The sequence below is a fragment of the Zonotrichia leucophrys genome, chromosome 8 (genome assembly GCF_028769735.1).
Source record: "Zonotrichia leucophrys gambelii isolate GWCS_2022_RI chromosome 8, RI_Zleu_2.0, whole genome shotgun sequence".
NCBI lineage: Eukaryota > Metazoa > Chordata > Aves > Passeriformes > Passerellidae > Zonotrichia > Zonotrichia leucophrys.
The window spans coordinates 28356762-28370077 of record NC_088178.1 but is presented as its reverse complement, the minus strand read 5'-3'; the positions used below and the strand labels follow the sequence as shown (position 1 = coordinate 28370077).

The 13316-nt window shown below is 39.8% G+C and overlaps 1 protein-coding gene across 2 annotated transcripts in view; it reads right to left on the bottom strand.

Annotated features, from left to right (window-relative positions):
- Positions 1–13316, bottom strand: part of PATJ (PATJ crumbs cell polarity complex component) — a 144077-nt gene that overhangs the window by 41300 nt on the left and 89461 nt on the right. For both annotated transcript variants that reach the window (XM_064719301.1, XM_064719300.1), the window contains exons 28-29: positions 10798–10889; positions 189–261 (exon numbers count right to left, since the gene is read on the bottom strand). In XM_064719301.1, coding sequence (XP_064575371.1) covers positions 189–261; positions 10798–10889 — 165 coding nt within the window. The remainder of the gene's footprint in view (positions 1–188; positions 262–10797; positions 10890–13316) is intronic.

Here is a 13316-nt window from a genome sequence, read left to right as displayed (position 1 = left end):
AGGAACAACCAGATCAATAAAAAAGAGACAGGGCAAAATAAGCCTATTAGGCCAAGTCTCTACCCAACACATTTTACGACCCCGGGTTTAATTACACAAGGTGCTCAAACTTATCAGGAGCTGCTAATTATGATTAATCTATCCAATTCAGCAGTCTCTAATTAAAAACAACAGCCCACAAACCTTACCTCAATGGCAGAGTGGGAGCCTGAAGGCAGTGGGAAGGGAGTGACAGCCATCTGGTTGACTGCATCTTCACTTCTGCACAACAAAACAAAACAAAAGCACCACATTACACACCAAACCAGGGTGGGCAAACTTCTCCTTGGAGTTGGTTCTGCCCATTAAAAAAACACCCTCAACACCAAGACAACTCTTTTTATCATTTTTGCTCCCCAACAGATCCCATCCCTCATCTGGGACACACTGACATCCTGTCCTTGGAAATCCAATTTTGTGTGGATTATCAGAGGATGCAGTTGCATTTTATGGTCCCCACACATCCAAAGATGAGCTCATACTCAGCCTCTTTTAATGGTCTCTACATCTGTAAACTGCTTGTTTATAGTTTCACATTCACGTTACTGAAATACCTGTTTTAATGTAACAGATTGCTTTTTCTTTTTTTTTGTTCATTTTTGCTGCAGTCTTTTCAATGTAAAAACTTGGAAAAGATTTTATAAAATGCAGGGAGAAGAGGAGATGAACACTGATTCTCCCTACATATAAAGTGAGTTGTTTTTCCAAAATGCTTATGATGTATGGCATCTTTTTCTCTCTCTTTAAAATGCCTCTGAAGTTGACATCTGATTAATTTGTTTTTTGTATTTAACAGCATTCTGCCTTGCTGATGTTTTTCCTCAACTGCCATTTAAACTGATTTGTTTTCTGGAATTAGCTCTGTGTTTTTTTGGCCTCTGTAAAACGAAGCCAGGTAACAGATGACTTCAGTGATATCATTTAAGGCAAATCATCACAGAATCACAGAATTTGGGTGGTTTGGGTGGGAAGGGACTTTAAAACTCATCCAGTGCCACCCCTAACAAGGCAGGGACACCTTCCACTGTCCCAGGGGGCTCCAGCCTGGCCTTGGGCACTGCCAGGGACCCAGGGGCAGCCCCAGCTGCTCTGGGTATCTATGCCAGGGCCTGCCCACCCTCACAGGGAGGAATTTCTTCCCAAAATTCAACCCAAATCTACCCCAGGCAGGTTACAGCCATTCCCCCCTGTCCTCTCACTCTGTGCCTTTTCACAAAGTCCCTTCTCCAGCCTCTTTGCAGGAGGGATCTGTGATGCTGCTGCTGCTCCGCAGGTACAGCTCTTAGAAGAAGGGAAGTGACTTCTCCTGGCTCTTCCAGGTTTGATTTTCTCTCTACTACACTCCATGTTACTGTGACATGAGCAGAATCTCCTCTTTAATTTCTGCAATAAACTATTAGACTATTATGTGTTTTAAACACATTTTATGGAAGCGCCTGAAAGAAAAAAAGTCTCATTTCCCCCCTGAAGGGTTAAAAGACATGGAGCTAGCATGTTCTGATCACTGAGAAATAACTCTGTGAATCAACAGCTCCGAGCACAGCAGCAGTGGGAGTCACAGGCATCTGAAATGATAAATCCTGCAGGCAAAGGTTGGGGAATTCATTTCCTTATCTGCAGGCTCACAGGCACAGCATCCAGAGGGGCTGGCTGGGTGCTCCCAGAGCCATCCTGGCTGCAGCCTCTGCTCCCAGAGCCCTGCAGGAGGGAGAGCCCAGCCTGGGACAGGCACCCAGCCCTGGATTCCATCAGCATTTCACAGTTCCCAAGCGCATCTCACCCACAGGGCATATTGGGCAAGGATGTTTTCCCTGCTCTTATCTTGGTGAGACATCATTCTCCCTATGGTTGGTGCTTTTCTAACCCACAGGAGTAAATCACCCTGTGATTTTGTGATTTTGCCTTGACTGCAGAGCTTTTGCTGACAATAGTTTATGTGAAGTGCAATCAGCATGAAAACCAACCCCACTCTGCAGCTCACAGTGCAGGCTGCATGCTGTGCAATTAGGGGCAAACATGGAAATAAAGATATATAGATACAGATATATAAATAAAAAGAATATACATAAAATATATCAAATTATATATTAAAATATAAGTAGAAAAAACATAAAATTATTAAATCATATAATTATAGAAAATTATATAAATTAAGAAAAATAGATATATAAAGAATAAATATAATATAATATATACAGTGTACATATTATATATTTAAAATATAAATAAATATATAAATATATTTTATGTAAATATATATTTATATATTTAATTTAAATAAATAAGTAAATACATTGTTATATATAATGTTATGTATATTATATAATATATATAATTACATTATATATATATATATATATATATTACATTATATATATAATTTTTTAATATTTTGTAAGAAGTACCCTAAAAATTGCTAAACACAATCTTCATGACAAACTGGGGTGTAATTAATTATCCAAACTAGTTTTCACTTCATACACAAACACCTTTGTATTTTTTTACACCAGTGGGGAAAAAATATCTTTATGCAGCTTTAAGTGGATGGCCATTTTTATTCCAAGCAATAAAAAACCACTTATGTTAATATCCCTGGGAAAACAAAAAGCAAAAATATAAAAACCCCCAAGGTTACACAGTGTCACAACTTGTAATCTCCCCCTGCTAGGACTCGTACATATTTAAATACTTTAATGCTGCTTCAAAGGAGAATGCTTCAAAGCAGAATCAAAGTGGGAATATATTTTAAAGTGACAGATCTAATAAGAAATTGCTGTTTCTGCTCTCCACTTCCACAAGTGTCCTCAACTAAAATGTGAATTTATTTACGACTAAAAGGAGCAATCATTTTCTTTTGATGCAGGGGCAGACATCTCAGAAAATTCAAATCACAGTGACTGCAGATGAGCATTCCACATATTTGCCAATGGTTGCTCCAGAACCACCTCCAAAAAAGCTGCTCCCAGTTGCTGCTGCTCAATCCTGCTTGGGGCTAAGGTGTCTAAACCTTCACACTCAAGAGAAAGGTTTCATTCCTTACTACATTTTACTTCTTTCCAGTCTAAACAGGGCGCCTGGACGTTCCTCATGCTGTCTTGTAGATCAAAAAAATAAAACTCCTGATGTTCTGCTCCATCTGCACCTTTACAGCTTAAGCCAAGGTAAACAGAATTGTTACTGACTTAAATACCACAAAAACTGGGTACAAAAGAAGCCTGAAGAGAGCCTCACAAAAAGATAAATCCAAAGGGAGTATCCAGGAAGGTGCAGGAAGGAATGAAGGGAAGCTGAAGTTGGGTGCTGAAAATGTGTATGTAAATAATATTGTAAAAATGCAATAATAGTGAAAATAAATGTAGAACAAGGGAAAAAATGTTTCCTCCATAAGGTGACACCAGAACATAAAGTCTTGCAGATTATTGAAAGTTTATAAATGAATATGCAAATAATAGTGTAAATAAATGCAAAAATAGTGAAAATAAATGAAGAACAAGGGAATAAAGGTTTCCTCAGCAAGGTGACACCAGGACATAAAGTCTTTCAGACTCCTGAAAGCTTTTAAATGTATATGTAAATAATAGTGTAAGTACATGGAATAATACTGTAAAATGTAATAGTCTAAATGCAGAACAAGGGAATCAATGTTTCCTCTGCAAAGTGACACCAGGACATAAAGTCTTGCAGATTATTGAAACTTTATAAATGTATGTGCAAATAATAGTGTAAATAAATGCAATAATAGTGAAAATAAATGTAGAACAACGGAATAAATGTTTCCTCTGCAAGGTGACACCAGGACATAAAGTCTTGCACATTGTTGAAAGCTTTTAAATGTATATGCAAATAATAGTGTAAATAAATGCAATAATAGTGTAAATAAATGTAGAACAAGGGAATAAATGTTTCCTCTGCAAAGTGACACCAGGACATAAAGAATGGCACATTATTGAAATCTAATACATACTATTATTATGTAAATAATAGTGTAAATAAATGCAAAAATAGTGAAAATAAATGTAGAACAAGGGAATAAATGTTTCCTCTGCAAGATGACACCAGGGTATAAAGTCTTGTAGATTACTGAAAGCTTACAAATGTATATGTAAATAATAGTGTAAATAAATGCAATAATGGTATAAAATGTAATAGTGTAAATGTAGAACAAGGGAATCAATGTTTTCTCTGCAAAGTGACACCAGGACATAAAGAATGGCAGATTATTGAAAGTTTATAAATGCATATGTAAATAATAGTGTAAATAAATGTAGAACAAGGGAATGAATGTTTCGTCTGCAAGGTGATACCAGGACATAAAGTCTTGCAGATTGTCAAAAGCTTATATTGTCCACATCCTGCTTGTTAAATTAAAATAAAATTTAAATAACAATTCCAGATCTTGTATTTTCTCATCTTTGTCTTCCCTTTGGAAGAGAGGAGCTGCAGGAGAGCTGCACCCTGAGCAGCCTCACTGGGTTTCTCCTCCAAGCAGGACCTTTGTGCATCCTCCTGAACAACCTCTCCCACAGCAGCAAGAGGAGTCTTGTTCTGCACTTCCTCTCCTTCCACCCCCAATTCATGGGAGCCACGGGCACAGGGGTGTTTTAAATGAACAAATAATGTTCTTATAAACTGCAGCTTAGGTCATCAAAGGTTTTGGAGGAGCCCAAATCCCTGAACTTCCTGAGCCACTCCTGAGCCTGTTCCCACACGTGTATGGCGGAGAGGAGGAAACAGCTCTGGAGAAAACAGGAAAAGTTCAAACTTGCACACACACAGGGCCTGGCAAGGGCTTACTTTTCAACTTTCCCACATGAAAGAACCTCAGCAATCAAAGCAAGTAAAAACAGGAGTTTGTGCCCTTAAAATATGGCCAATTATGTAGGTTTGAACAAACTCAAAAATAATTTCTAATTCTAATTACTTATAATTATTCCAGAAATAATTTATAATAATTTTCATAATTATTATACAAATAATTACTAATAATTTTCTAATTCTAATAGAAATTATTTCTAATAATTTCCTAATTATTAGAGAAATAATTTCTAATCATTTCTAAAGCATGGCAGTGTTTGAGAGTGGCACTAAACATAAGATGTCACTTCTAGAGGCTCTGAAAGAAGAGTCAAAGTCACAGCAGTGGGGTTTATGTAGGTTTGAACAAATGTAAAAATCATTTCTAATTCTAATTCTTTCTAATTATTATAGAAATAATTTCTAATAGTTTTCTAGTTATTATAGAAATAATTTCAATTAATTTTCTAATTATTATAGAAATAATTTCTAATATTTTTCTAATTACTATAGAAATAATTTCTAATAATTTTCTATTTATTCTAGAAATAATTTCTAAAGCATGGCAGTGTTTGAGAGTGGCACTAAACATAAGAAGTCACTTCTAGAGGCTCTGAAAGAAGAGTCAAAGTCACTGCAGTGTGACTTTGTAGAGGTTTATGTAGGTTTGAAAAAATGTAAAAATAATTTCTAATTCTAATTATTTCTAATCATTATAGAAACAATTTCCTAATTATTTCCTAATTATTATAGAAGTAATTTCTGACAATTTTCTAATTATTATAGAAATAATTTCTAATATTCCTAAAGCATGGCAGTGTTTGAGTGGCATAAACATAAAGTGACTTTTAGAGGCTCTGAAGAGAGTCAAAGTCACAGCAGTGTGACTTTGTAGGGGTTTATGCAGGTTTGAAAAAATGTAAAAATAATTTCTAATTCTAATTATTTTGGAAATAATTTCCTAATTATCTAAAATAATTTCTAATATTTCTAATTACTAAGAAATAATTTCTAATAATTTTCCTAACTATTATAGAAATAATTTCTAATAATTCCTAAAGCATGGCAGTGTTTGAGTGGCACTAAACATAAGAAGTCACTTTTAGAGGCTCTGAAAGAAGAGTCAAAGTCACAGCAGTGTGACTTTGTAGGGGTTTATGTAGGTTTGAAAAAATGTAAAAATAATTTCTAATTCTAATTATTTTGGAAATAATTTCCTAATTATTATATAAATAATTTCTAATATTTTCCTAATTACTATAGAAATAATTTCTAATCATTTTCCTATTTATTATAGAAATAATTTCTAATAATTCCTAAAGCATGGCAGTGTTTGAGTGGCACTAAACATAAGAAGTCACTTTTAGAGGCTCTGAAAGAAGAGTTAAAGTCGCAGCAGTGGGGAGTGTTGAACAGCCCAGACACTCCCCAGTCCTTGGAGCAGCAGGATCTCTCTCTGCACATAAATAACACCATAAATAAGAGGAGATTACACCTGGAAATGGAAGGAGGGCTTGGGTGACAGATTTGTGGGCTTCACAATGCCACCAGCAGGAAGCAGCAATATCAGAGCAGGGGCTGCAGTGTGGGAGGGCTCAGGACAGACGACAGATGGAATTGAAATCAGAAAAATCCCTCACTGTTAAGGCATTTCTCATGGCTCATCACTGCAAAAGGCAATTTTCTTTTAAGGGATAAAGGTAGAGCAAGGAGTGACTCACAGGACTGAGCACAATGGGAGGATGGTTTGAAATCAGTGGAATTCTCTTTGATTCAAGCACTCAGTTATATTTGATCTGCTTATTATACCAGCACTGAAGCACCAAACCAGATTAAAGGCAGTTAATTGAGCATGGAAAAAACACCGAATCTGCTGAATCATAAAATTCTCACTGTAAAAGAGCATTCTGATGTAAACTGGATTTCCTACTCCAGATGTAAAATTTAATTATATTGTTTCATTATGCATGCTATTGGGACGGACTTACAACACATGACCAAAACCCACAATGGGTAGAAACACTTCTTATTTTGGGAACTAGGGCACAGACACTCCAAAAAGAAGCAAGTCCCTCTTTTTATTACCTTATAATAATAAATTACTTAATTATTTAATAAAATAATTACATAATAAAAAATAAAAATAAAAACAATTAATAAAATAAATAAATAAATAAAATTAATAATAAAATAATAATAATAAAATAAGTTTATTACTTTATAATAAAAATTACTTAATAATTAGGTAATTATTTAATATAAAAATAAAAAATAAAATATCTAAATAAAATATAAATAATAAAATAATAAATAAATAAAACAAAATAAACAATAAAATAATAAAATAATTTTATTACTTTATAATTAAAATTACTTAATAATTAGGTAATTATTTTATTAAATATTTACCTAATAAATAAATAATAAATTAATATTAAAATAAATAATTTTATTACTTTATAATAATAAATTACTTAATAATTAGGTAATTATTATTAACCAATTCCTGTTGGAGAATCAGAGCAAGAATTTCAAAAGGCAACAAAGACATGACATCCCTTATTGCCCCCTGAAAAAAAGGAAAGTGACACTCTAACTGCAAATCTTTTAGATGCTCTTAGAAGCTCAAGTAATTAATGAGACCACTGGGAAACAGGGCTGTGTTAAGACTTATATTTTGGAATCTGGCCAAAATCAACTGTTTAAAATAATCATCGTCAACTTAATTGAGGAAAAGATGCTCATGAAGCAGAGTGAGAAGCCTTCAGACATAAGGGGGTGTCTGAGATTCCCACAGCAGCCACTGAGCTGTGTCTCATCAGCAGAAATTCCAGGAAAGGGTGGGAATGCAATTGTAACACTACCTGGGTGTAAAAATGTGTGAACAGACTTTTATAGCACACGTGGTGTAAGTCAGGATTTCAGCAAAAAGTCCAAAAGGCTGAGGATACCTTTTATCCTTTATCTTTGTCTAGAAAAAGAAATAAATCTGGGGCTGGAGCTGGATAATCTTGAAGGTTCCTTCCAAGCCAAACCATTCTGTGATTCTCTGAAGTTATTTAATGATAGTTATTACAGCTCTCCCAGAAAGGCTTTTCAGTGCCCAGGAATTTCTGGGCTTCTTTCACAACTGATTAAGGAGTTTATGGAAACATCCCCCTGCCCTGCACATGAACCAAAACAGCAGGAATAGGAAAACCTGGATGCTGTTTCCTGCTTCCAAGGGGAAAGCAGCATGCTTATCACCCAGCATCCTGCATCCCAGGCAAAAAAGGCCTCAGGGTATCAGAGAGGGCACTTGCAACAGCCCAAAAATTCCACCAGCTCGGCCTTTATGCCCTGAGTCAGCTCAGGCAGGACCTTTTCTGGCTGTGGATTGATGCGTTTCTACAAAATCATAATCTCCTCAGGTTTTTCACTGGTGAAATGAGGATATTTGTATTTGGATGAACATGAAGACCAAATTAATTTCTCTCAGGGCTCCTGTAGTCTGTGTCATTTTGCTGTGGTGAGCTGTGGTGTAACACAGCCAAAACACATCCAGAGGCACAGAAAGGCCACAGCTCATGTTTTCACTCAGCAGCATCCACTGGGTTTGTGGTCTGAGCTGGAGGAATGGGAAGCACCAAGACACACTGGGCTCATGGAACAGAGACTGCATGAGAAGAGCAAATAATTCTTATTTGTCCTGAAAAATCCACATTTAAGAGAGACAGTCTAATTTGCCTTTGCTAGAACTGGAGCAGACATCAAAAAACAAGGGACACTGGTTTTCTCCCCACGTTTGGGGCAGCGCTCCAGGTGCTGAGGGCATCCTCTCAGTGGGAGAATTCCCTTTTATTGCTGCTCCAGAGCCTGCCTGGGCTGAGCACACAAACCCAGCAGCTGCCAGGGTAAGGCCAGGAGTTGTGCTCTTGGGAAGATGGAAGTTTGCACCCTCAGCAGCAGCATTTAAAAGCAGAAATTGGGGTGGTTTTTTTAATCTCTGAGATGGAAACAAGAATCACCCAATGGTATTTCCAGTATATATTTCTAGTGTAACTTGAATATTTGAGATGAATTTTTGCCTTGAAGACCACAATCAGAAAAGGAGAATTTTAGCTAAGAACCTACATGGCCTTTGTGTCTCAAAGGGCAGAAGACACACCACGGACATAAAAGACACACCAAGGACCCAAAAGACAAACCAAGGATCCAAAAGACAAACCAAGGATCCAAAAGACAAACCAAGGACACAAAAGACACACCAAGGATCCAAAAGACACACCAAGGATCCAAAAGACAAACCAAGGACACAAATGACACACCAGGGATCCAAAAGACAAACCAAGGATCCAAAAGACAAACCAAGGATCTAGAAGACACACCAAGGATCCAGAAGACAAACCAAGGACCCAAAAGACAAACCAAGGACACAAAAGTCACACCAAGGATCCAAAAGTCACACCAAGGACCCAAAAGACAAACCAAGGACCCAAAAGACAAACCAAGGATCTAGAAGACACACCAAGGATCCAGAAGACAAACCAAGGACACAAAAGACAAACCAAGGATCCAAAAGACAAACCAAGGACACAAATAACACGCCAGGGATCCAAAAGACAAACCAAGGATCCAAAAGATGAACCAAGGACCCAGAATACAAACCATGGACCCAAACAACACACCAAGGACCTGCAGCCCCTGGAAGTGGCTCTGCCAGGGCCCATTCCCTGGAGTTCTGCTTGGAGCACCACGGAAGGAGTCCCACTCTTGCCTTGGGCTCCCACAAGTGGGGGTTTTACCTCTGGACCCTCCACATTTTCCACAGGCAATTAAATAATGGTGAGTGAGCTGTGGGACATGATGTTGAATTCTCAGTGGCTGGGGAAAGTAACACAGGAGCTGCAGGCAGGAGCATTAATCTCCTCCAGATCCTCTGAGCTGCCAAGGATGGCAACTCATTGCTCACAGTGCTAATGCTGCTCCTCCATCACTCCTGGGCACGCTGCAGCAGGCAGAGCCGTGGCAGTAAATGTACACATTTATATGCATTCAGCCACAGATTATGACATTGTTCACAGGGAGCCTGTGGATGAGCCAGGAATGTAAAACAATAGCCAGGATGATGTAGGTGTTGGTGGGAAGAGCACCTTATAAAATGGCACGGGGGTGAAGTGCCCAGCAAAAGTCACAGCTGGGATTTATTCATAAATGCACATCTGTGAAATTCCAGCCTGTTGGAGCATGTTTGAGTCCTGGGAAAGAGGCAGCTTTTTCCCAGACCTCCTGCCCAGGGTCAGGAGAGCAACACTTCCTGAACTACTGAGGGAATGCACGCAGGTGTCTTTAATTCATGTACAAAGAGGAAAAATTTTCATGCTCGGAGCGAAAGAAAAATGCCCACATGTAATTTTTATGCAGATGAAAGAGTGTTTTAGCATATTCCCTCCCACACAATCCATCCCAGCTCTCCTTGGCAAAGCCAGCCTTCCCCTCTGTACGAACAAGCCCTTGCTCACTTCCAAAATCCTCTTTTGATGCCCACACAAAGGTATCCTCCAGGCTTCCAGCCAGCTCCTGCTCCTTGTGCTTCATCCCTGCTCCTCTCCAGCAATCCCAACCTCTGCACCATCCCTACTCCCTCCTGGCTGGATGAACAAGCTGCCCTCTCCAACCCATCCCAAAGCACTTCAGGAAGCTGTGGAAAAAGCAGCTCCCAAGCCTAAGAGGAACAGCTCAGGTTTTCAGCAGACACCCCAAAAATAAGCATTCATTTCCATTACATATTTTTTTTTTTTTTCTGTTTTTTTACATTATTATGGAGAACTCTTGAACTGTTCCAAGAAGAATAGTCAGGGAAAAGATTTATTCAGCTTCAAAGAGAACTGGGAGAGTTCAGCATGTGCAAAGCAGGCTAAATATGTAAATATGTCATGGCATAGGCTAAAGTGCAGCAAATGTTTTGATGAGAAAGGTTCTTACCGTATGAAAACCAGCTTGACCTTGGATGGGGCAGTTTTAATGATTGCAGAAGCATTCTGGTGGCTTCTTCCGTACAATATCTGATTGTTTATCTGTTAAAAGAAAATTATTTTCATGTAAGTGGAGGAGTACACCTTGTTCTAATTTATACCACCGAGACTTCCAAGTTTACTGTGGGATAAAGAGATAAGACTCAAAGAAAATGTGGTCTCCAAATCTTGATCTATATAAAACAGGAACCAATGCAGAGCTAATTTACTGTTATTAGTAAACCACAAATGAGAGTTGTTTTTTTTTTCCACAGATCCCTTGAATGGGTTTCAAGGATTATTCCCAGATTTTTGGAAAGCAACTTGATCTGAGGAGAATCATACAGATGTGACAAAAGCACAGATGTTTAGATGTTGAGACTGCCTGCAGGCTCTGGCCATTGAGGAGAACTGGCTGCTAACACTGTGCTGGCTCCTCAGCTCTGCTGAAGGAGGAGGAGTGGGAGTCAGGGGGATGAAGGACAATTTAAGGACGTGATGCTGCATCCCTTTTGCTGGGATGGATCCACACCTGAGCACAGCAGCAGCACCAAGCCCTGCTCTGGGCACAGGGAAATGGGAAATGCAGGGGAAACAGCCTGGCCAGGACTTTCCCCAGATGGGCAGCAGGGCCAGGGCACCTGTCCTGGTCACCAGTGCTGTGGCCACAGCAGCAGGGCAGTGACAACCCCTGTGACCAACCTCCAGCCCTGGGGGCACTGCTGGGGTCCCCAGGCACAGAAAGAAGGACATGGAGGGGATGGAGCAGGTCCAGGGCAGGGAATGGAGCTGGGCAGGGGCTGCAGAATCCCTGAGGGAGCTGGAAGGGGCTGCAGAATCCCTGAGGGAGCTGGCAGGGGCTGCAGAATCCCTGAGGGAGCCGGGCAGGGGCTGCAGAATCCCTGAGGGAGCTGGGCAGGGGCTGCAGAATCCCTGAGGAGCTGGGCAGGGGCTGCAGAATCCCTGAGGGAGCCGGGCAGGGGCTGCAGAATCCCTGAGGGAGCCGGGCAGGGGCTGCAGAATCCCTGAGGGAGCTGGAAGGGGCTGCAGAATCCCTGAGGGAGCTGGGCAGGGGCTGCAGAATCCCTGAGGGAGCTGGGCAGGGGCTGCAGAATCCCTGAGGAGCTGGACAGGGCTGCAGAATCCTGAGGAGCTGGAAGGGGCTGCAGAATCCTGAGGGAGCTCGAAGGGCTGCAGAATCCCTGAGGAGCTGGGCAGGGGCTGCAGAATCCCTGAGGGAGCCGGGCAGGGGCTGCAGAATCCCTGAGGGAGCTGGGCAGGGGCTCAGCCTGGAGCAAAGGAGGCTCAGGGGCCCTTTGGCTCTGCACAGCTCCTGCCAGGAGGGCACAGCCGGGGGGTCGGGTTGTGCTCCCAAATAACAAGGACAAACAGCCTCAAGCTGTGCCAAGGAAAGTTTAGATTGGATATTTGGGAAAATTTCTTCATGGAAAGGGCTGCCCAGCCCTGGCACAGCTGCCCAGAGCAGGGGTGGAGTCCCCATCCCTGGAGGGGTTTAACATCCCTGTGGATGTGGCACCCGGGGACATTGGGGCAGTGTGGGACTCTGTGTCCTAAAGGACTTTTCCAACCTAAACACTCCTGTGCTTCAATGCTGCAGGTTTTTCCTCCCACTCTAAATTTACAACATAATATTTACATTCACATTTGATACACCAATGCTGCTTAAAACAATAAGGAACACGGAGCCCAGGAACAATTCGGTGGTGATTACAGAAGGAATTTTTGTTACTGCAGATGTTTGTATTGGATCCTGGGTTTGTGATCTTAGAAAGATTTCTTTTTTTTTTTTTTTTTTTCATTCAAACAAGAAGTAATAGGCCAAGTCTTCTAGCCTGGAGTGATATGGGCTAGTCAGACACATTGGAATATTCACAAATCTTATTTTCAGTGGGTCAAAACATGATGCAAGTTCATGCAGTTAAATAAGGACAATGCAAGGACAAGAATAATCCCCCTAACAATTGGTTACTGACTGGGACTGAAGTGCAGAACTTCCACCTACCAAGCCTTTTATTGTACAAAAGCAAGATCTAAAAGGAAATAATATCACTTTCCCAAAGAGTTAATATGGTTCTGTCTGCAGCTGCCATGGAAAAAACAGGGTGAGAAGCAACATCCTGGGCCATGCTTCATTAATCAACCATCAATTTAAATATCCAGTGGCAAAAATGGATGAATGCTCAGCTGCATTCTGCCTTCAAGCTCAACTTGAAATTTTCAGTGAGTTTGTTGACTTAATTTTTCTAAGTCTGAGAATAAATTGTTCACTGGGAATACTGTATGCTTTACAAATTGTTTGGATTTAGTTAAATTACCATCAATTTTCCTAAACAGCAGACTTCTTAGATTAAAATTTATAGGCTTTACTCTGGCTAAATTAATCCTACTCACTACATGTATCAAATAGTCTAAAATTTAATTAGCTGTGAGCTGGGTCTCTAAGTTATAATTATTTAATTACTCTAAAAT